Source organism: Arvicanthis niloticus, chromosome 2, assembly GCF_011762505.2.
Source record: "Arvicanthis niloticus isolate mArvNil1 chromosome 2, mArvNil1.pat.X, whole genome shotgun sequence".
NCBI lineage: Eukaryota > Metazoa > Chordata > Mammalia > Rodentia > Muridae > Arvicanthis > Arvicanthis niloticus.
The window spans coordinates 45,657,787-45,681,916 of record NC_047659.1 but is presented as its reverse complement, the minus strand read 5'-3'; the positions used below and the strand labels follow the sequence as shown (position 1 = coordinate 45,681,916).

General features: G+C 43.9%; 1 protein-coding gene across 1 annotated transcript in view; it reads right to left on the bottom strand.

Annotated features, from left to right (window-relative positions):
• Myo3b (myosin IIIB) overlaps positions 1 to 24,130 on the bottom strand; it is a 340,938-nt gene that overhangs the window by 280,835 nt on the left and 35,973 nt on the right. Inside the window, exon 10 of the mRNA XM_034495370.3 lies at positions 21,118 to 21,263. Within this exon, the coding sequence (XP_034351261.3) occupies positions 21,118 to 21,263 (146 nt within the window). The remainder of the gene's footprint in view (positions 1 to 21,117; positions 21,264 to 24,130) is intronic.

The following is a 24,130-nucleotide window of genomic DNA, read 5'->3' as shown; positions in this document are numbered from 1 at the left end:
AAAATGTATTGCCTTGTGAGGGGCTGGGATTGTAATTCAATTGTTCAAGGCCCAGGGTTTGATGCCCAGCACTACAAAAGCAAACAAACAAACAAACAAACAAACAAAATAACAAAATAACAAGACTGCCCTATAGCCTTAGGGAAGTTAGTTTTAGGAATGAGCCAGGCAGTGTGATTTATGAAGGACCAAATGACTTTTCCCTGTCTCCCTTCTATTGCTGAGGCTCTGCCCCATGACTTCTGTTCAAAGCAAAAGGAGATATTCTACCAAGAAGAAGCATCGCATCACACAATCTAAACACTATGACAAATACTTTTTCATACTAAGGGCATTTGAAATCATTCTTAATAGCTTCAAAAAAAAAAAAAAAAAAAAACCCAAAGCTGTTGCCAAAAATAGATCTGCGCTCTCTGAATTCCAAAGAGCTGTTGCATAAGGAAAAGGGACTAGAGAGGAGAAGGGAGTCTCAGTCTAATCTGTTCCTGCATCCTGGCTGCATTTAGGATGATGGCATTCTTAAAATTGCAAGCAGGGAAACCTACTCTGGTTACCTTGGTGATAAACTGCGGGTAAAAATTACACATAATTGCTGCTGATGTCACTACTGCCATCTTGTCTCCAAGACTACAGATTGTCTCCAAATAATTGTAATGCTTTGTGCACTGGAAGCCCACTATGTAGCAAAAAAAGCTTAATACTGCAGTTATTCTTTCCAAATCTAGCTAATAAACCATCCAAGGCCTCTCGGGGACTTGGAATAATTACAGAGATAAATGGGCATTGAAAATGCCTCTCTCTGAACCTATTCTAGACACACAAACATCGTTTGAAAAAGCTAATATAGAGAAAAGTTAGTTTGTATTATGACATATCAGAAAATTTCCTTCTGGGATGAATTTCACTTAGAATGTTTTGGCGGGGTGGGGGGTGAGGGCAGCAAATTGTAGAATATTTGCATATGCATTCTGCATAGAAAGCAGATGATCACTACAGCTAACTGTTACCAGTGGGACCCCTCATAGCTTTTAGTCTCTGAAAAAATACCATGGGGTAATATTTACTTTATTGAATTTTAACTTTCAGTTTACATGTGATCAAATGTACAGAAAAGGGAAGAAGAAATTCCTAGTCCCCCAACACCATCATCATTAAATTGCCAGCCCAAAAGAAGTGGCTTCCTACAACAGAAGTCATTCATAAAGGGCAGCTTTCCCTCTGACCGTCTTTCATTTGCAAAAACAGCAAAGCACCCAGTGTGGTCTCTGGAGCCACTCCCTGCCATTTTACAACCTTGCAAACCTCAAGATTCTTGGAAAACCAAGAATTTATGGCTTTTGATCTAGTGATTTTTCAGTATTACCTATGAGTCTGCCACAGCTGTGGTTGGTAGAAGACGTCATGATGGTCCAGCTTCTTGGGAAAGCTGCTCAAAGCATTATACTCTGAGGACACGGAGCCATGAGTCAGTCAATGAATAGTCACACTCTCTAGAACAGAGCCTGAGTCCTTCATACCTGGCTTGGAGGTGCAGCTGGAGCCCCTGCATTTCACATTCCACTTTTCTCACACTCACTTGGTGAGGGGAAGGGGGAGAGAGAGGTGTCCTGGAAGCCCTGGTGCCTCAGCAATTTGACGACCGAATCTCCCAGCATTGACCTTGTCATTTTCCACTAAAATAAAACAGAGCAGGTGCTCTCTGCATCTCAGCCGACTGACTTGCTGCCTGACCAATTGGATCTGAATGATAACATTTGTGTTTGGGGCCCATTCACCACACAACCCATACAACAGCCCACACCTGAGGGAGGGGAGCTCACTAAATAATTCCCCCTCCTTTAACCTGGAATATATTGAAACTAGAAGGGAGAATAATAATTTAAGCCAGAGAATAAGTTGCAAAATAAAAAGTCCCCTTTAGCCCCACGGGGCCCTGATTCCTTTGCTCCTGGTGACATTCATGTAGAATATTGAATCTCCCAAAGGGAACAGTGATCAAAGAATTATGTTTACAAGAAAAGTAACTGGTTATACTGGATGGTATACAGCCATTTTAACTTCTAATAATGATTAAGGATTTATTTTTGTGCTTCCAATAACTGGTCAAATGTGCTTGACCACAAATTTACCATCTAATTGTAATAGATAACTATATAATTAAGATGGCAGGACTTTTAAGCCCCAGAGTTTGACATATTATATTTCATGTTTTCTCATTTACCAAACTCCACTTTGAAAGCTCTTGGATGGTCAGTAAACATACAAATTTTGCAGAAAAGCTCTTTCGAGCGCCATGACACCTGACTCAATACAGTTTGGGTTTTTTGAAGAAGTGGCCTATGACTAGCAGGATCCAGTCATATTGCTGCAAAGTGCTCTAAATGACCCGTTTATGTGCCACTTCAATGGGCCGTGCTGAAAATAATTCACTTGTGACTTGACCCCATGTTGGTTTCCAGACAACCCATCATGGCTGTAAGCCTTCCTGGGCGGCAGTGCAGACAGGTGGGAAACCCACAACAGCACTCTACGTGATGTGATTTGTCTAGCACGAGGATCACTTTGTAGCACAAGATGCATGAGTGGTCCATGAAATGATCCCTTCTGAGAAATGTCACTGGCAGCATGGAAAAATACAGCACTGCAGAGAGGCAAGCCAATGCCACTCTGTTACTGCAGAGCCGACAGCAGTTTAGATTTAGTGAAGTTTACAAACTTCTACCATTAAAGAGAGAGGTGTAAAGGACAGAGAGTATTTAAAGGCCCACGTCTACTATAATTGCATGTGCTGTAACTATATGCAGAGTCCACTTGCTTCTGCTGTATTTTTTTCTATGCCATCAAAGCAGAAACACTATTATTGAACATGAAAACGTCTTCTATGTATCCTCGGTAAAGCATGAAATAGTTCCTTAGTAAAGAAACAAGTTTCAGAAGTCAACCCAAAGAGCAACAAAGCCATCTGTGCCCTGACAACATGTCTCCTTTATAAGTTCCAGAGATTTACTTTTAAAGTCAATAGGTAAATAAGTAGGTACTGGGGCCACTGCACTTCAGTGGCAAGAAGAGTTAGTATGTAGCTAATTGTCTTGGTTAGGGTTTCTATTGCTGTGATAAAACACCATGACCAAAAGCAACTGGAGGAGAGGGGCTTATTTCAGTTTTCATTTCCACATCATGATCTCTCATCAAAGGAAGTCAGGGCAGGAACCTGGAAGCAGGAACTGAGGATACCTGGCAACATTTTGAACAACACCTATTACAGCAAAAACCATATCATTTCCTACAGTCAGCATCCATATTGTTAAGGTCATACAACTAGAAAAGGGAATACTGGGTAAAGCTTTGTATTTGAAAAGTGTTGAGATTCTTTGTGCTAGTCATTTTTGTTTGTCTGTTTGCATGCTTGCTTGCTTGTTTGTTTTGTCAACTTGACACAAACCAGAGACATCTAGGAGGAGGGAACTCCAATTGAGATTAAATGCTTAATCAGATTATCCTGTGGACAAGTCTAGGAGCATTTTCTTGATTAATGGTTGGTATTTGCATATATATGCAAACTAAGGGCTAGAGAGTTGGCTCAGTGTTTGAGAGCACTGATTGCTTTTGCAGAGGACAAGGTTCAATTCCCAGCACCCAGATGGCAGTTCACAGCTGGCTACATGTAACTCCAGTTCCAGTGAATATGATGCCTTCTCACTGCCTCAGGACCAGACACTCACATGCTACACATACATACATGCAGGCAAACACTCATCCACCTAACATAATAAAGAAGTTTTTAAAAAGAAAATAAAAGCAAATTGAGCAAGCTATGAAAAGCAAGCCAGTAAGCAGCATTTCTCTATGGCCTCTGCCTCATTTCCTGCCTCCAAATTCCTGCCATGCTTAAGGTCTTGCCTTGGCTTCCTTCACAGATGGATGGTGATGAGGTCATGTAAGCCACACCAGCCCTTTCCTCCCTTAGTTGACTTCAGTCAAGGTGTTTATCAGAGTCATAGAAACCTGACTAAGACAATGTCATAAAGAAATTCTTATTTTACTCTGCTTTCTTCTTTAATTGATTTCTTTTGAGGACGTGTCTATTGAGTCATAATTTAATACAATAAAAAAAATCACCTTTTCATATCCTTTTTAGAGTTTCATGAATTTTAACAAACATATACAGTTATGTAACTGCAACCAGAATCAAGACCTAAAACATACCTATCACTTCAAACAGCTGTCCTTGCCTCTCTGTAGTCAGCCTCCAAGGTACCCATGCCTTTCAGAGAAGAGATCTTGGGCTTTTTGTTTGATTTTAGATAAGGTCTTTCAATATAGGCCTGAGCTAGCTTTAAACCTACTACATAGCCCTGGCTGGCCTCAGACCCTTACCCTGTTGCCTCAGCTCCCACCCCAACCCCCAGTACTGGAATTAACCATGTATACCAAGACACTCAGCTTGCCTTTCCAGTTCTGATTCTACAGAGTAACTTCCTGCTTGCTCCAGTATCCACAAATCACTGCAGTGCCTACTAAACATGGCTGCACCCAACTGAGGACACCAGGTGCCTATGTCTTCCCTCAGAAAGCCCTAGGGGGTGTGTTGGGTAAAGCTCTCCTGGATACATTGAAAGAAACTTGCGTCAAATAGCCTAAGTAAAAGGAGTTTTATTCAACAAGGCCTAGTAGTACAGGCCCATCTGACCAGATATCTGGGAGGCTGAGTCAGGCAGCCTACAAGCTCAGGGTCTGTCAGGGCTATGGAGTGAGTTCGAAGCCATCCTGGGCAACTTCATAGGATAATGAAATGGAAAATAAAACACAAGCCAGTAGAACTCATGCATAGCACATGCAAGGCCATAGGTTTAATTTCTAATATGTCAATAAAAGCCTTTTAAAGGGTTCTAATTGTGAACTCTGTTATATGATAAAATGGAGTTACATTCATACAGGCCTCAAGTAAACCAGGCTAGGAAGAGAAAGAGGAAGCCAGGGATGCAGGCTTATCTCCGTGGCCATTATTATCTCACTGGTTTCTAAGGTCCACGTACCCTCCCTCTCTCCCTCTCTCATCCCTCTTGCCGCCTGTTTCCTACTTATCCGTATTAACTGATATCTTCTATGACCATCGCAGGCCTAACTCTTCAGGTCACCAGCACTAATTGGCTGACTCTTTCAGTCAAAATCTCCAAATCTGAGCAGTTTTGTTGGCTTAGCAACAAGGTCTGCAGCTTCCCCAGCTGCCTCCCCCACCCCCATTTGAGCAGGTTTGTGAGGCCTAGAAAATTGGGGTCATTTTGATTATGGCAGTGTCTGACTTTTCAGTTGCCAAGATAATTGTTGCAAAAAGAGTTTTATGCACAAAATGTCTCATCCTGTTCCAGAGGATTGAAGAAGATTTCACAGAGGAGGTGCCCTAGAAACTAGGATCTGAAGGACAGTCACTGTGGGGACAGTGGTAGGGTGCCAGGGGGAGTGTGAGAGGTGTAGTGGGTGACAGCAAGGAGAGGTGTGGATCCCAGACAGAAGAGACAGTGTATACAGTATATGTAGTGTATGCAATGTGTACAGTGTATACAGTGTATACAGTGTATACAGTGTTCTCAGTTTATATAGTGTGTGCACCATATACAGTGTGTACAGTGTGTGTAATATGTGCAGTATATGTCATGTATGCAGTGTATACAGTGTGTGCAGTTTGTACAATGTGTGTGGTGTGTGCAGTGTATGCTGTGTATACAGTGTGTGCAGTATACACAGTATGTGCACCACATACAGTGTGCACAGTGTGTGTAGTGTATACCATATACGCAGTGTATACAGTGTAAACAATGTGTGCAGTTTGTACAATGTGTGCAGTGTGTGCGGTGGATGCCATGCATACAGTGTGTGCTGTGTGTACAGTGTGTGAAGTGTATACAGTGTATGTTCTGTATGCAGCATATAGAGTGTGAGCAGTATATACAGTATGTGTATTGTATACAGTGTGTGCAGTGTATCCAGTGTATGTAATATATGCAGTGTGTGCAGTGTGTACAGTGTATGCAGTCTGTGCAGTGTGTGCAGTATACAACAGGAAGAACCAGGCAGGCATGTCTTGTGTAGGGAGCTTTACTTGATATGGCTGGAGAGTCAAAGGCATCTAGACAGACTCAAAAGAAAAGAAGACTATGATGGACTAGAGGCTAGAGAAGGGGATCTGGGCTTCTATTTGCAGGCAATCATGGGCTATCCTGGGATTTGAGGAAAGATGTTTGACCTGTTAGGATAATGAACAGCAGGGACCCTGGGTTCTAGAATTCTCAGATGCCACTTTTGCCTCCAGCCCCTAGAGAAAAATGAAGAAGGGTTACTCCAAGCTCAGTAACTCTTAGTTATTCGCTGGGGCTTTGAACTCCACCCACTGCATGCCTTTTTGAGCAAACTGGGCTAGACTTTAGAGTAGCAGTTCTCAACCTGTGGGTCGAGATCACCTTGGTGATCTCATATCAGATTTATAATTCAGAACAGTAGCAAAACTACACTTATAAAGTAGCAATGAAATAATTTTATGATTGAAAACCAGCACAACTATGAGGAACTATAGTAACAGGAAGCAGTAGGAAGGTTGAGAACCACTGCAAGGATCCCTTTGCCTCAGCTCCAAGCAGCTTTCAGACCCAAAAAAAAAAAAAAAAAAAAAAAAAAAGCAGGCTTCTTTGGATCCTTGCTGCAGGCCTTTTTCAGTCCTGGCCCTCCTGATCTCACGTCTCAGATGCCAAGTGCAGTGGCTCTCAAAAAGAACATGGATATACAACACCAACCCCGCCTATAATGAAAGAAAGAGGTGTGAACCACTTCCTTCCTTCCCCTACCGGTTCCCACCTCCCATCACTGCTATGGTCCACTGTATCAGCCTTCCCTGTGGAGGAGGGCAGTAAGTGGGGGGAACATGGGCTTCCTGGTATGTCCAAATGTTCTCCTGGTGATAAGATGAAGTTGGAGTTTCATTGAGGAGATCAAAGGAGATGGAGGATGGATGGGAGGGGTTGCCTCTTGAAGAGAGGAGACTAGTGGGGGATACTGATGATTCATTGGGACTGATGAAGGACCACACTGCACAGCACTCTCAATCACGAGGGAAGACGATGCCCACAGAGCACCAGGTCCTACTCCCAGAAGTTCTGATTTGTCCCATCAATAGGGTTTTCTTTTCTTTATGTTCTTCTTTGAATTCTTTTTGTTTGTGTTGTTGTTTTTTGCTGTTGTTGTTGAGTCAGGGTCTCATACTATAATCTGGGTTGGTTTGGCGCTCACTAGGTAGCCTAGGTTGACCTAAAATTTTTTATCTTCCTGCTTCTGCCTCCCCAGTGTTGGGCTTACAGGATTGTACCACTATGCTAGGCTTGGACATTTGATTTTCCTAGTGTAAATTCAAGAGGGGCAGACTCTATTGGTTCAGAGACCAATCTTTGGAAGTCATCGTAACAGCTCATGAACTACAGGGCAAGCCCAAAATTCAGACTCTTTCCCACCTTCACTTAGAAACAAGGACATCATATATACTTGAGACAAGAGATACACTGTAGGAAACAAAAATACCTGTAAGCTGACATTTGCAAGGTCCCAGACATATGTTCATGTTGCTTTATATTGAAGCAGCACAGGTCACTGTCACTAAGTCCCTATCTCACATTCTAAGAGTTCATTCAAAGCAACTTGAAGACAGAGCCATTTCAGGGAATGTTTATAAATCTCCCTGGGCACAAAGCAAAAAATTTGATTCCTTTGTGATTTTAATTTTCATTATGGACTATTAGAATGTAAAAAAAAAATCCTTCAGAAGACTAGACAAGTAAAAATGGTGTATGCATGTTTTAGGATCGCATACTTAAGACAGAGGCATACTCTGTCTTTGTCACCTGTTACACTGGTAGATGACTCCCATCAGATGTGTTCTGCCCCACAGATGGGTACCACAGAGGTGGTGAGTAAGGTCTGTGTAGAGACACTACCTTTGTTAGGGCACCTCCCTTCACAGTTTGGACCCTTCTGCTGGAGATTTGAAAATATATTCTAGACAGATGACATGCTAACAGAATCATTTCATGGTTCACCGTCCTCTCTGTGTGATTTATCTATATCTGTATGCACCAGAGGGCCCTATTCAAGAGATTTATGAGCTACCTATATGATTCCATTTTGTCGAAAGGAAATGTGTGCATTGTTGAGAAACAAAGTAATAACATTTACTTTAAGATTATGCCACTTTCCAATTAGAGGCCTCAGAACTAAAACCTGTTTACCACCTTTACATTGCCTGAGCCCCACCCTTCCCCTAACTCTGTTTACAATTGTAAAAGCAATACCAGAAGAGAGGTGGAAGGAGCCTTTCTCCCTTCTGAGTTTCTGGTAATGCAATTGGAGGAGGCAACACCTGGCCAGGAATTGTAGGATTGCTGACTTGTAACTGTCTCTATGCCTTTGGTCTTTCTGTCTGGGAAACTGGTATAGCTTTGCTTTTCTGGGGTGGAGAATTAGCTGAGATCATATTCTATGTAAAATTCTTTTCTTTGTCTTCTCACATTTACCATACAAACTCAGCTCAGGAGAGAATGAAGCAACAAAACTCTCTGCGATAGTTTGAATGAGAATGACCCCATAGCCTCATCTGTTTGAATACTTGGTCCCCGATTGTTTGGGAAGGATTAGGAGGTGTGGCTTTGTTACAGGAGGTGTGTTGCTGGGGTTGGACTTTGAGGTTTTTAAAGCCCACACCAATCTCAGCGCTCTCTCTCTCTCTCTCTCTCTCTCTCTCTCTCTCTCTCTCTCTCTGCCTCATAGTTGCTACCTCAAGATGTAAACTCTCAGCTATTGCTCCAGCACCATACCTCCCTGTCTGCTGCCATGCTCCCCACCGTGATAGTCATGGACTCAGCCTCTGAAACTGGAAGAAGCCCCCAATAAACTCTCCCTTCCATAAGTAGTCTCGGTCACGGCTCTCTTAGCACAGTAAGAGAAAAGTAACTAAGACGAGGCAATGACTATGTTAGAGGTTAGCACCATGCTGAGTGCTCCTGTTTCCTGCGGCCACAGTTTCTGTTTTCACGAGAGGCCTCTCAGTCCTGCCCTAGATCACTTTTCCACTACCTCACAGTAGATAGAGGAAACACCTATGAGGAATGACATGGGGCTATTCATAGCTTCTAGTAGCTTCCCATCAATTTATGACTTATGGTTGAGACATGGTCATGATCCTAGAGGTCTGAAGTTTCCTCTAGATGGCTGGTTATGGCATTTTCACAGAGCCTAAGACCTCCACAAGACACCTAGGTGGCTTCAACAGAAGTTCACTTTGTGTCACTTTTCTGTTCTGAAGCACAGTGGCTTCCCTTTTCACTCCCAGAGAGAAACCCAAGTCATCACAGGGACCTATGAGGATGTTCCACAACACCTTGTCCCAGGCTCTCTGGTGTTATCTCCCACTGTGCTCCTTGGCACTCTCTGCCATGGCCTCTTTGCTATATCCTACCTAAACTATGCTATGCCTCCCTCAGCATCTTTGTACTTCCTATCCCTGGCTTGTTCTTTTTTTTTCCCATGGAGACTTTTCTCTTTGCCTTGTGAGAGAAGCTGTCCCTCAGTTTATACTATAATAAATTGCACTGTAATAGCCAGGCATGGTGGCGCATGTCTTTAATCCCAGCACTCAGGAGGCTGAGGCAGGCGGATCTCTGTGAGTTTGTGACCGGCCTGATCTGCAAGGCAAGTCACAGGACAGTTAGGACCACACAGAGAAGTCCCATCTTGAAGAAACATTTAAAAAATATATACTATTACAAATTCCACCCCATCTGTAGCACCCCGTTCCCCTTTCCTACTCCCTTCCTGCAAACAGGCTGGCTGTTAGTCAGACTTTTCATCACTGTAACAATCCCCCAAGAAAAACAATTTAACCAAGGAAAGAGTTATTTTGGCTCCCATGATCAGAGGCTTCACAGTCCATGATTTCTCAGTACCATTGCTCGAAGGCTTGTAGTGAGGCAGAGCCTCACAGCTGGAAAATGTGGCCTCCTAAGGAAGGCAGGATCTCCTTCAAAGGCATGTTCCCGGTCACCTGCTTCCTCCAACCAGGCCCGGACTTCAAGCCCATCGGTGAAGTTAAAGCTTTCTGTCTGTTTCAATCCCTCAGCACAGAACTGCCATCAGTGGAATCTAACCTTCAACACATGAGACTTTGGGGGGAACATTTGGATCAGAACCACAAGAGGCATTTATTAACACTTAACATAATATACTTGTGCGTTTGTTTATTATTTCTCTCTTCCTCTGGAATTGAAGTCCCATGTGTTGTTCACTATGTGTCTGATACAGTACATGACCATAGTAAATGCTCAACAAATACCTATCAAGTGACTGAATAAATTAGTCCTGGCACCAGCACATGGACCATTTGTAAGTAGGTCGCCATTCACACATATACTCTTGCAGAACTATAGAGTTTTAATTAGGAAACGCTTGCGTTTTGCCAAACTCATTTGGCAAACTCTATTCCCCTGGGGTCATTCTTTCCTTACTTGCAATTTTTTTGCCAGTGCATTGGGTTTTTGTTGTTGGTTTTTTGTTTTTTTTTTAATTTCTTTCCAGTCACAAAACATAGGATTACCGAGCCAATGAACTATTTCTCTATGGAGAGATGTATTTACCTCCAGCTGGGTAGTTTTCTTTTCTTTTTAAACAGACCCCGAAGTCATACTAACTTATAAACTTTGAAAAGAAGGGAACGAATGACCAGCCAAGAGGACACACGGACTCTACTGTCAGCAAGACAGACACTGGTGTGAATAGAAACGGAGGCTCTGCCAGACCACAACGGGCCACCGAGGCGGGGTCAGCACCAACCTGAGAGCTACAAGGAGACAGCCAGCTGCCCAGCATTCTCTTCTCCTGGCCTTGGCGTTGATACTGGGAGTCAAAACATGTGAGGATGATAAACATCCCTCCCAACTTCTAGCTTCCTCCTCTGCTCCCACAGTGGTTCTAAGTGTTTTCAGGTCACGGACTCTTTCAGAATTATGGGCTTTGTTCTCTACAGCTGCCATAACTAAGCAGTAAGAAATACAACTCCTTGGAACAACAGACATTCGTCTCACCCGATCTGCAGGCCAGAAGTCCAAGTTCAAAGTATCTGCAAGGCCATTCCCCTTCTGAAGACTTCCAGAGAAATGCCTTCTTCCCATGCCTCTTCCAGTTTTGGGCAGCCCTGCGTTCCTTGGCTTCCAGAGTGACCATCTTCCTTCTGCATGTGTCTACGTCCATGTCCAAATTTATCCCTTTGCATGAGGACACGAGTCCCATTGAATGAGAGCCCAGCCTAATCACCTCATTTCAGCTTAATTACTTCTATCAAGAGCTTATTTCTAAATAAGTTCACATTCTAAAGTATAGGAGGCTAGAACTTCAACCTATCTGGTTAAGGGGTATGTACCCGAGTTGTGCCCACAGCCGTCAACCACTAACAGTATGCTACAATTTTTTTTTTCTACTTGCGTAATGCCAGCTCAGGCCACTGAACCTTCTCTACCTTTCAGTTCTCAATTTGTAGTGCTGGGTTGTCATGGAAAAGGTCATGGAAAAAGGCAGGCACAGATATTTTCAAGGCTGATTTTTAGCTTTAAAATACCAACAGTGGTCTAATAGTTGCTTCAGGTAAGGATTTATACTTTAGAATCATCTGGGGACTATGAAAATATAGAATAATATATGATTCCAAATACATTTGCAAAATCAACACTAGATTGATATAGACGCTGCACTTGACCCCAGAGCAATTCAACTGAATCCTCTGGGAACAATGGCCAGGCACTGGTGTTTTTTAAAGCTCATAGGAGTGAGGACCCTGGCCTGGGTAGCTTACCATTGCAGTGGCTGGTCCTATCCTGCAGTTGGTGGCTACTGTCATTCTTCTCTAGTGAACACTTGCAGGCTGTATCAGGAGCGCTGAGGGAAATTGTATGGGCTCCTGTATCTCAGTGCAAAACGTTCTTGATCATGAGCGGTGCCCGGTTTTGTTCCTTCAAGTGGTGACAATGAAATGGTGGCAATGGAGCCAACCCCAGGTGTCTAGATCCCAATGGGAAATCTGTTTGAGCTCTATTGGGGTTAGTCTCCCATGTAGCAGTGCCAGTACAGAGACCCAGAATGAAACATCATTCCAGTCAGCCAGGACAGCCAGTATGAGAGGGACAACCAAGATCTTTAACACCTGTTAACAACATCCCAACTACCCCTCATTTAAGTGTGACAGACAGGCCACCAATGTCCTCCAACTGATGAGACATTTGCAAATGGTTCAGCAGGCAAGACCACCAATAAAGTCCTCCTCAGGCCTCCAGGGCACGCTCTATCCAGTATGCGGACACTGACAACAATATCCGTATGACTCAATACACTCTTTCCAGGAGTAAGAAGCCAGCACAACCACTGCTCTCTAGCCTGTGTTTTTTCCATTTGCCCACAAAGATATCACAGTTAAGTTCCCGGGGGCCAAAATACACATTCTATCAAAACCACTTCTCATTCCTACCAATCTTGTGATCGATCACACCACATGAGGATATTTGCCGGGCCTTGCTTGTGCTATATCCCTTGCTAGTCTTAAATGAGCACAGATTTTTCTTTGCAGAATTCACAAACAACCCATGGGGGGTAGGAGAGGGGAGATCTTAGTCATGAGCCCAGTGAGAAAGTCCAGCTTACCAGATGGTAATTGGAAGCCTCTGCCTCCTTCCTTGTTTAAAAGAACAGATATACATTTTTCTTTCACCAAGCTTCTAATCCTGGTCCTGTTCTCTAGCACTCTTCTAAGACAGCTGACAGTGGGTAGCGGCTTCCTCTGTGGGTTTCCCACCCCCAGCACCCCCACCCCCTACCCCACCTCCCCCACCCCCATGCCTGGCTATCCTTCCTCCCAGCCAAGAAACCTGAACTCATCAGAAACAGCTAGCCTCTCCTCACAGCCCTCCTACTGAGCTTGGGTTTCTGTTTCCTCTTCCCTATGATGTCGACCTTCTAGGCTAAGCTAGAGAAAAAAAATTCACTCTGGGAGAGAAAATGGGGACTCAATTTTGAGTCCTTAACCTTGTATCTGGAACTTCTGATACTGTCCCTTTACCCGAGGACACACAGACACACAAAATCAAGAATCCCGGGGAAAGTTGAGCCTTCCAAAGGACAGGAAAGGCAGCCAAGACAGAGAGTATAACTCATCAATTAAGCATAAAGCTGCCATACACTTGATAAGCAAGCGCCTTGTAAAGACGACAGCATCCCCATTCAGGGTAGATACAGTGGGAGTTAGGTCCTAGAGCATCCCTGCTTCCCGATGGGCAGCTCCTACCACAGCATCCAAGTGTAGGCTGTCCGTATCTCCAACAATGTGTTTATTAATTCCAAAGGAGTAGTGAGGATAGATATTAATAGCAAAGTCCTTCATACAGAGGTACTATGTGAAAAGTAGGAATTTATTAAGGAATCTGTCTTCATTCTCTCTTAATTCCTAATGTAATCATCAATTAATTAGCTGAGCTTTCAAGTGATTGATCTCATGGGTGGTGCTCCACGAACGGAAGCTTTCAGCTCCTCAGCTACCAGGGAAGAAAAATTCCTTCCAGTGTGAATATTCCCCTGAGATCTTTGCTTTAGTAACACCCAGCACAAACCGAATGGACATTTACCATGTGTCACTCTGAACTCTTTACATCGTTCACCTCTCATAGCTCCAAGGGGCTGGTACTATTTCTATCCTCATGACAGGGGAGGAAGCTGAAACACGAGGCATGGAGAAACTTGGTCCAATTCACACAACTGGAAGAAGCTCACTGAACTGGGCAGACTGGCTGTAGAACACAGTAAAAAACTAATTATGAAACTATACCATTTTCTACCCTTTCCCCAATACTTTGTTCAGAATCCTGTCACCAATGTTAAAACAACACTGTTTAGTTTTCTTAAGGTTAAGAAACCACAGGGAGCACAGCTAAGTCCTTCTGCTTAAGGGCATCCTGGACCAGTCCGTACCAACCCCACCCCTAGCAGACCATAGATCTATGAGGAAGTGCAGCCACAATCTGTAGAACCCCTGAAAGAACTGCAGATTCCTGAGAAACAGGATATTGTATTTAGCAACTAACTAGGGGGTGTTTGTTACACAGCTGTAGAAAACTGATACAAACACTATTGTCTTTGTAACAGGCTTTATCTTGACTCTAGAACTCCCTGTAAATGGATAGCTTCTGCTATGAGGATCCTTTCTGCAGGTGCCCAGTTCTTCATCTCCCTCTTGCCCACCCTTCTACTGTTTGAACCTATGACGACATTTATAACTATTCCTTTCCGTGAGTCCCTATTTTTTTTCTCCCAGAGTTGAGAAGAAGCCAGGATTCTTGATCCCTTTGGTACTATTTTGGGCTCTGTTTGCTTGCTGATCCTCTTTGCCCATCTCTCCATCATTTAGGAGCTAAGTCGGATTTAGCCTAAGTGAATGGTGCCAACAGAATGGAAGCAAGGTAATGAGGGGGAAAGCACAGAGAATACTGTACGGCAATGCTCTATGGCTCTGGCCTCTCCTTTTTCCCAGGGTGAGCTTCTTGCTCAGCCTAGATGGGGACTGGTAGTCCCTCAAGACATACTCAGTCTTCGCCACCTGATCCCCAAAAGAAATGTTGCAAAACTGAATTCTCCCTGCCTGCCAGGACTCAGAGGGGCAGCAAGCTGTACCTCCACAGGAACTAATGGCTCCAGCTGCTCAATTCAAATTAGAATGGAATTTGGAAACTGTCCCATAGCACAAAAATCTTGCAGGGCACGCCTTCCAGGGGACTCCAGCCACTGGGTTCCCAAGGAAATGGAGTGTTAAGTTCTGGGTTTGGGGGCTATTCCAGAGGCAGAGGAGGGGCATGCACCTAGGGTATCCTGAAGGATGCCAACTAAAACTGAGATGTAAAATATCATCCAGAAGAAAGACTCATAAAGGATAATTGTTTTCCATTGGAGTAGATCAAAACTTTCTGCCATTAGGTAGTCCATAAATGCTAAATGATGGTAATTCTCTGAGTTCTTCTTGCTTTATGAGTGAAGTTTGGATTGTGAAGGTTCATTGCCTAAAGGGCCAATAACTAAGTAACTTAGTCTGGTGACAAGAAACCCAAAGCTCCCTGGGGCAAACCCATCCTTACTGTGCCATTAAACACCCACTACCCCTCACTCATTACATTTCAAGAATAAGAGTTTAGTTTTAATTTCTTTTCCCTTGTATTTTGCAGCCTTAAGGAAAACTATCCTGTGACAATTCTGTAATGGTAAGGCAATTGCTGGTGACCTACGGCTCCCTACTGCCTCTCCCCCCCACCCCAGCTGAGCAGTGGAGAAGGACCCCATGACTCTGCCCCCTCTCCCAGCTGTGCAGTGGGCAAGGACTTCTTCCCATATCAGAATAATATGAGAAGGCTTTAGGTTTAGTCAAAATTTAAAGGACTCTGTACCTTTTAAAACACAAGCCCAAGCAAGATGAAAAGCCAGCGATAGGACTCTTTTTTAGTCCCTGAGGAGAACTTTTCAGTCACACAATGATTGCAAGGTGACTTGCCCACCTGAACCCCACCACCCACAGTGTTCAGGCAATCCAAAAGGATCTAGACCCTGGATTCTCCATGTCTGGGTTCCCTTCTCTTTTTTCTACCCCAAACTCTGCATGTTTCACTTTTGTTGGTGATTGAGTTGGGGACAGAAGAAACAAGCTTTCCTTAAAAGCAAATGGAGCCTTGTTCATTTTTGCATCTCATCCAATTGAGTTTGCAAGAGTAAAGCTAAAGGCATTCTAATGCCGAGGTGTGGACATTCCTAAGTCCCCAGTGGACTGGGCTCTAAAGTGTTTCTGCAACCTTAGCTTAGAGCTTAGAAAATATTTTCCCCCATAAGCATAATGTTCTAGTGGAGACTGAGTCCTCAGCCCAGTCTGTAGGACTTTATTTAGCCTCAAAATTCAAATAGCACACCCAAAGTACAAAGCACTGGGTATTATGCTTCTTCCTAAAGAGATGCTTAAAAATACTGTTTTCACAAGAAAATGCATTCCCGCTCAGGATGCCAGAAACAGGCTTTGATTTTCCCAGACCCCAGAGCAAGCTTTCTCACTGAAAGAAATAATAGGAAAAACTAGAAAAGGAGGGTTTCAAGACAGAAGATGCTGGTTATTCCAGAAATAGCCCTGGCCTGTTAGATACTGTTTTGCAAAGAGTGCTCTGTGAACAGAAACTTCTGGATACAAAGAATGCTATTCTGAAGCATCTTTCTGTGCTTATGTAACATGTTCTACAAATCTTCAGTTCAAGCACTTAGGTGTTCTAAATTAGGAAATAAAAAGCTGTGGTTTGAAGGGAGTTTGAGGAGGGGACAGATTTCTGCACTGGGGGGTCAGAAATCGATCCATCCTTGGCGATGTCCTGCCTCTCTTCTAAGATGACCTCAATTGCTTGACAGACACAATCACTGGTCCTAATGTAATTTCTGACTTTTAGGTTGCTAACATCATTTAAAATTGGGGTCGTGGCAGCATGCTAAACTGTAAGCTTCTAACAGGCTGAACTTGTGTCCCCGTGCACTCCGGGGCCATCAACTGCCTGGCATAAAATCTGGAAGGATTTACCATTTCGGCATGCCTGCAAAATATGTGGGCTTTAGGGACAGGCTCTCATATTCACATCATTTTTTCTCCTATGTGCAGACCAGAGACTGGCTGCAAAACCTCTCTGGGCTTTCAGTCAACTAACCGAGAAAAGGACTGGGGATATCAACGACTTCCCAGAGCCACTGTGTGGTCACATACATGTTGATGAAACACAGAATACTGTGCCTGTAGCACAGTTAGTAGCACTTGCAAGGTCCCAGATGCAAGTTTAGCCCCATCCATTGCTCATATTCCTTTCTCATCATGCATGAGCCAGATGTTAGGGAGCTCTGCCTCCAAATTAGTTCCAGAGAATCTGCTGATCAGGAAAGCTAGTTAAATTTGAATTGTGGCTTGAGACCTGACCTCATTTGGAATCAGATTCTATGCAGATGTGACGATGGATGTGTGGCTGTTGCTCTGGAAACGTGTGACTCTGGATTGGGATTCCCATGTCCCCAGAAGAAGTAGAAGAAGAAGACACAGGGCTATGAAGGACAGAAGACTGGAGGCCAGGCTCCTCTGAAAACCAGAAACAGCTCTGGAGGGAGTCTCCTAAGCTCTGCAGATTGTGTCCTTGCACTTCTTGCCAGCAGGATCATGAGAGAACAAATTTTGATTGTTTAAACTCATTGAATCTCCAGTTATCTGCTGCAGTAACTCTGAAAAGCTCACTCGGTTGGGGGCAGGCGATTCTGGAACACCTGGATTTAGTGACGGACACATGAAGCAGAGATTGTCACAATCTGCAGCACAGGGAGAGCTCTCTGGGGAAGGCAGTCACCAGCTCTGGAGACTGAAATGATCAGGCAAGTTTCTACTGGGAATCTTAGCGGGGGTTTTCTTTTTCTTGTTTCTATAGAGTGATGTGGAAGCATGAAGTTGGTCATGAGACACTGATCAAAGCCATCCTTCATCGGGCCCAAGTAAATACATGTGCAATGTTGTTCTCAATGTTTGTGTAGTAAACCCACACTGTAACCCACAAGGGAATTATTAACTAAAGACTCTGAGCTAAAGAAAGGTACATGGTTACCAAGAGACCAACATAATTGTACATTTCACCTAACCCTACTGATCCATGAAATTATAACTGTGAAACAGATCTCCTCTAAAGTGAAATATATATGAGACATATCATATACAAGTATATACACACACAAACACAAACATACACATATGATCTTTTCAAGCCTTTGGGACTTTAAATGGTGTCTTCAAGAAAACGGCATGTAAGAATGAAATCTACAAATGCTCAGAGAACTGGCTTTACTCTCTCTCTCTCTTCTAACTCTGGGGGGCGGGGGAAGGCAGCAGAAGCATCAGCAGTCAGGGGTGACTTTTTTTGGAGCAAAGGCATTAGACAAGATGACACGCTGACAGGTTCAGAAAACAGTGATGCTGTGCCAATCAGCAGATAATTTCTATGTGTTTGCAGCGTAGGAAGAAGTGTGAGTCACGCAGTATTTCAAAGGCAGGTCACAATTGCTGTTTGTCATCTTGCAATGTGAAGGTCAAGAGACGAGAGAAGGTGGGTGGAAGCAGAGAGGAAACCTGCTTGCAAGCAGATCAACCATAGCCAGACAGGTCCTGCTCCATGGCTCTGACAGTGCCCAGGGAGCCCGTGTAATTACTGCCTGAATTGACATCTGAGGCCCTAACCTCCAGCAGCCACAAGGTCATTAACCCTAAGTCCTGTGTAACTTCTGAAAGTCACTCCTCCCATGACTCAATCAAGCTTTGCCTCTCTTCCTCCACTTAGTCACTTACTCAGTTTATTTCCAAGAATAAAATAATTGCAAGGGATGGGGCAGCAGGGAAATTCAAGGAAAGAAGCCTCAAGTTTCCCAGACCCCAGGGGACCATAAAATGAACTTCATTGTGTAATGGAAGAAAATTCTAGTACATTGAAAATACATTCAAATAGAAAAAGAAGAAAAAACCTGAGCCCAAATAGAATCAAGAATTTTTGTCATTAATGTTATTTGCAGGGAAGGGAAAGGGAGGGTAGAGTGTGTGTGGCGGGGAGACCTACCCTTATGAAATACAAAAGTGAATAATTCAACTGGATTTTTAAAATATGAGGGCTGGCGAATTAACTCAGTGGGTAAAGGTGCGTGCTGCCAAGCCTGACAACCTGAGTTCAATCCCTAGAACCAGAATGATGAAAGCTGTCCTTTTGATGTCTACACACACACACACACCTTTCCATTCCTTCCCAATAAATAATTAACCAACAAATAAATGCAACTTAAGACTTTTTAAAATGTAAATGCTTAATTTCCTCCCTTTCCATGTAAGAGCTTTTTCTGAGGAAAGGACACATTTTTTAGCACTCGGAATGAACATGCACGCGCACACAGCTCTAGCCGGTCCATAACCCTTCAGAGAGCTGTGCGATCCTGGTAGGATAACTCTTAAAGAACAAACTTACTGAATATAAACCCACAGAGTTCTCCCAGGGTTTAGGAAGAAAGCAGCTGTACCATCTTAGTACAGAGGCTGCATGTCATCATTTGTTTTTCTTCTTCCTGCTCCAGAATGGCAAGCTAGCCCATTAGAAGTGTGACAATGGCAAATTGTCGAGTCCAAGTAATCGCACAGAGAATCTGCCAAACTATTATTCGGATATCTGATCCAGCATCTGAACAGGACAAAGGAAAGGCAGGGAGTCTAGGAGAGAGTGACGGAGTCTCAAGCTGGGATAAAGACTGACTTCTTCTAGTTCCCTTGTTCTGTGAGCCATTCTGCATCGAGGTAGGGAGAGGGGTTTAGTTATCTTTATCTAGATCTAAAGACTTCTCCCAAGATGCAAGACAGGAGTGGAGTGCTAGAATAGAGATGATCAAAGAGTAAAGGCTGTGGGCACAGAAGTTAGCTAAACACCCATCACTGGAGATGGTCTGTTATCTCAGTGCATGGACACTCATGTGCATACACACACACACACACACACACACACACACACACACACACACACCTCTTTAGCTGCCTTGAATTTATCAGCTTAGGTTTTTTTTTTTTTTTTTTTGGTTTTTCGAGACAGGGTTTCTCTGTCCTGGAACTCACTCTGTAGACCAGGCTGGCCTCGAACTTAGAAATCTGCCTGCCTCTGCCTCCCAAGTGCTGGGATTAAAGGCGTGTGCCACCACCGCCGGGGCATAATTTTCTTTTAAAACATTTCATCTGTATATGAATGCATACTTTCTAAAAAGGAAAGAATAAATACACCCAAAGAAACCTCTTATTGAAAGTGTATACATCTCATAAAGCTGGCTGCTATTTGGGAAACTATGTTGCTATAGTGAGCAAGCACTTGTAACACAGGGAACAACGGGAGAATCCTTGCAGCCTGGTTCCTCATCCCTGCACACATCACTGTCCCCTCTTGCTGCCACAGGCCCCTGCATCCATAGGTCCCTTTGGGTGCTCACCAGACTATTAATTAAGAAGCCAGAAGCTTCAGCTGCTCCACAGATCACTTGTTTTTGTGTTGTGGAAAAGGCAAAAAGACCACCCCTGCTTGCGCAAGACTCTGTTTTTAGAATGTTGGTTGTTGGTATGCTCACATCTGGATTAGGTATAAAACGATAATATTACATGATCAGTGCTTGAGAGCCCCATCTGCATATAAATAGGCCTAATCAGAAATGCAAATTGCAATTTTCAGAAATGTGTAAAGGCTGCAGATAGCTGTGCTTTTGTGTGAATAAAGGAAGGTCAACACGTGTATCGAGACATCAACTGAATGGCCCAGAATGTTTCTTTGAAAAAAGTCATTTGGAAAATACAAATTATCTATCAGTCTGCACCCAGGCTGAACTGGGCTTCCCACCTCTTGACCCTCCTAACATAGGTCAGCTCAACCCCTGTTAAAGAACCACACCGCATGTGCAGACCCTGAGAACACAGAGTAGATTCCTCTGAAAGAACTTTCCCACTGAGAGGTGAAGAATACGGTGTATGGACAATGAGACATCTTTCAGATAGATGTCACAGCTGACCTGAGTGGATACAACAACATGAATATGTATTTTGGGAAGCCCCCAATTTTCCCCAATACTACAGTAAATACACTTAAAAAGAAAACATCGGTGTTTAAACTGATTATTTAGTCCCAAATCGCATCTGTGTTTCTCTCATGCAAAGCACAAAAAAGAACATTTCAGGCAAATTGTAGTGCTGGGAATTGACAATAGCTCCATGCTCTCACCATTTCTCAGGCATGTGATCTTGCAGAGACAGTCTTTCCTTGTGTCCCCCAAACCCTGTTGGTTTTTTTTTTTTTCCCTCATCTTTTTGAAAGGGAAACATATTTCAGAAACAGGCTTTCTCAAATTTGGAGAGAAATCGCATACTAACTAGCTTCCCTCCAAAACCGGTTTCACGAAGCACCGATGAGACAAGAGCGCCACCTGGTGTCCTACCTTGGTATCTTAAAGAGCATTTTCACAGGGTGCATTTCAAAGAGGGGAGGGTCTCCATCGCCCAGCTCAATGGCTGTGATGCCCAAGGACCAGACGTCACAACGAGCGTCATAGGACGAGTCATACTGCTGCTCGCAAGCAATGACCTATCAGACAAAAACAAGACAACACATCAGGCCACTGTCACCCCAGATGCCTCGAAAACCTTTTTTTTTTGTTGTTGTTGCTGTTCCATTGACCGTACTAATAATACTCAGCGGGAGCAATGAGCTGTTTATATGCTAGACCGGGTCTGTGCATAACTGATTCGTCATCTGATATGTTTACTAACTTTGGTCCTTTTCCTTTCTTTTTGAGCTGGGGGGGGTGGGGATCTGACGATGTCTCAAATTCACAAGACGCACCTCTGCATGCCCATTTCTTCCATTCTCAGGTGACACTCACGCATGCTAGAATTACAGATGGATTCACTTCCTTTTTAAAATGTGTTAGTCTCATTCAGAAACCATGTGTTGAACCATCTCGGTACAAAGCACACCGCGAGGTAGTGAGTGGCCACTCTGTTCTTGTACTGCCTACTTTAAAGAAAAGACATCATACCTCCCTTGGTATGCTGTTAAATTCAAACACAAAAATCAGTTGCTCTTAAAAAATGGCTGCCACAGAGTCTTTGGGAGTATAACCCACTGAGCAGAGGATGTTGGAAGACCCTGAGGTAATAAAAAGTGGGGGCCACCCCATCCCACAGTTTCCCTTTCACCAACAACATCAGAACCCTCTTCCACATCCAACAACCTCAACAACAGTTTACAGGTGCTGCTGCATTTTCTGGCCTAACTGGGTAGAGGACAGGGAGATCAGAATGGCTGCAGGCTTATCAGTGGGTTGAAGAACAGCAATTCTTGGAGGATTCTGTTTCTATCTATGTTCTAAGTCTCACAGGGAAAAGCAGACTTTTGACTGTCATGCAAGACTGAGAGAAAGGAGCATGCAGAGGGTGGAGAGGGACCCAGTATTCCCCTTGACTTTGATTCTGACTCCCAGAGCAGGCCAGAAGCTGATTGTGATGGCTAAGCACCATGTTGGTGAGCATAGGCTGGGCAGGCTGCTCCCCTCAAACCGTCATGTTGTCTTTGGCTTTTACTCTGGATGAGACAACTACTCCCGGTGAGCTGACAAGAGACAGGTCAGGCTTATACTCTAGTAGATCCCCTGGCTGCATGCTGAGGGCAGAGTCAAGAAAAGGGGACACACAGCCAGTTACAGTACTATTGTACCATCCAGTTACAAGGGGCGAGAAATAACCAGATTCTGAATGTAATTCTGAAGGTTGAACCAACTGGAATTCTGAGTGGGCTTTTAAGAGAAAAGGCTTGTGGATAACTCTAAAGTGTTTGACCTGAGCATGTACCGGAGAACTGGGGTTAACCAACATGGAAAGGAGAAAGGAGAAGCAGGCTTAAGACTCAAAGCTGAAGCTTTCAAATCTCAGGGGTCAGGGAAGTATCCAATGGGAGACAGTGATTTTAACCCCTAAGACCCACCCCCCAAGACCTCCTATTGGACATCTGACCTAGAGAATTATAAGAAAAGTACTCTGGCCTGCATGTGCCCCACCCCCAGTTCATGTGTTAGAAGTATGATCCCCAATGCAACAGTGATAGGAGATGTGACCTTTGGGGAGATGTCCAGTCTGGAAGCTTGACCCTCCTGAATGGATTCGTGTCAAGATGAGTGTATGAGAATGGCTCTCGACTTCTACCATATGAGCAGAGTCAGAGGCCCTCACAGAACCCCAGCACCTTCACGTTCCCAGACCTTACGACTGTGAAGAAATACATTTTTGTTCTCTCTAGATTACCCTGCCTTGGATATTTAGTACAAAGTAAATCAGTAAAATAAAGAATGTGTGTTGTGCCAAGTGATGGTGGTTGGTGGCACACGCCTTTAATGCCAGTACTTGGGAGGCAGAGGCAGGCAGATCTCTGAGTCTGAGGCCAGATTGGTCTATAGAGTGAGTTCTATGACAGCCAGGGCTACACAGAGAAACCTGTCTCAGGGAAAAAAAAATGTTTGTTGCTTTGGGCCCCTGGATCTTTATGTTGTTAAAGCACTGATAGAAAACTAATGTATCTGCTCTCTTCCACACCAGGTCATGTGAAAATGTTCTGAGCTTCCTAAACTCAGCCTCAGCCATTACTCTTGCTGCTGCTGCTGCTGCTGCTGCTGCTGCTGCTGCTGCTGCTGCTGCTGCTGCTTCCTCTTCCTCCTCCTCCTCCTCCTTTTTCTTCTTCTTTTCTTCTTCTTCTTCTTCTTCTTCTTCTTCTTCTTCTTCTTCTTCTTCTTCTTCTTCTTCTTCTTCTTCTTCTCTCTCTCTCTCTCTCTCTCTCTCTCTCTCTCTCTCTCTCTCTCTGTCCTGGTCTCTAAACTAGAGAACATTCTCCCATGGACCTATACCACAGGTCTAGCTGCCACCGCTCCATCAGAATAGAATGTCTTCTGGCATCTGGCAGACTATTCTGTCATGAGTTCAACGTATTATTTTCAAAATAAAGTTCAGAGCACTCTGAATCTGGACCCAGAGGCTACTTCAAGTGCCTCTAAGGACTTCACTCTCCTCACCCCACAAGCAGAAGCCCGCAGCATTTACAAGGAGCCACAGAGGAGGCTCCTCACCACCTCCCGGGAATGACATTTTTGAAAGTGAGGGACAAACGTAATATTAGACCTATCAATCAGAAGACAGTTTGTCAGTTTACTAATGGCACTGTGATGGGGAGGGAGGAGGGAGGGAGGGAGGGAGGGAGAGAGAGAGAGAGAGAGAGAGAGAGAGAGAGAGAGAGAGAGGCTCTACCCTCCCCTAAGCAGGATCTGGGACCAGTTAAAATATAAAGCGGGCCTCTCGTAGTTAAACGGCAAGCTATGACAACCATCACTGTCCTCAAACGGTGTGCACCAGCATGTCTGATAAGGGGTATGGGCTCAAAATCTCAAGACACTAGAGAAAGACTAC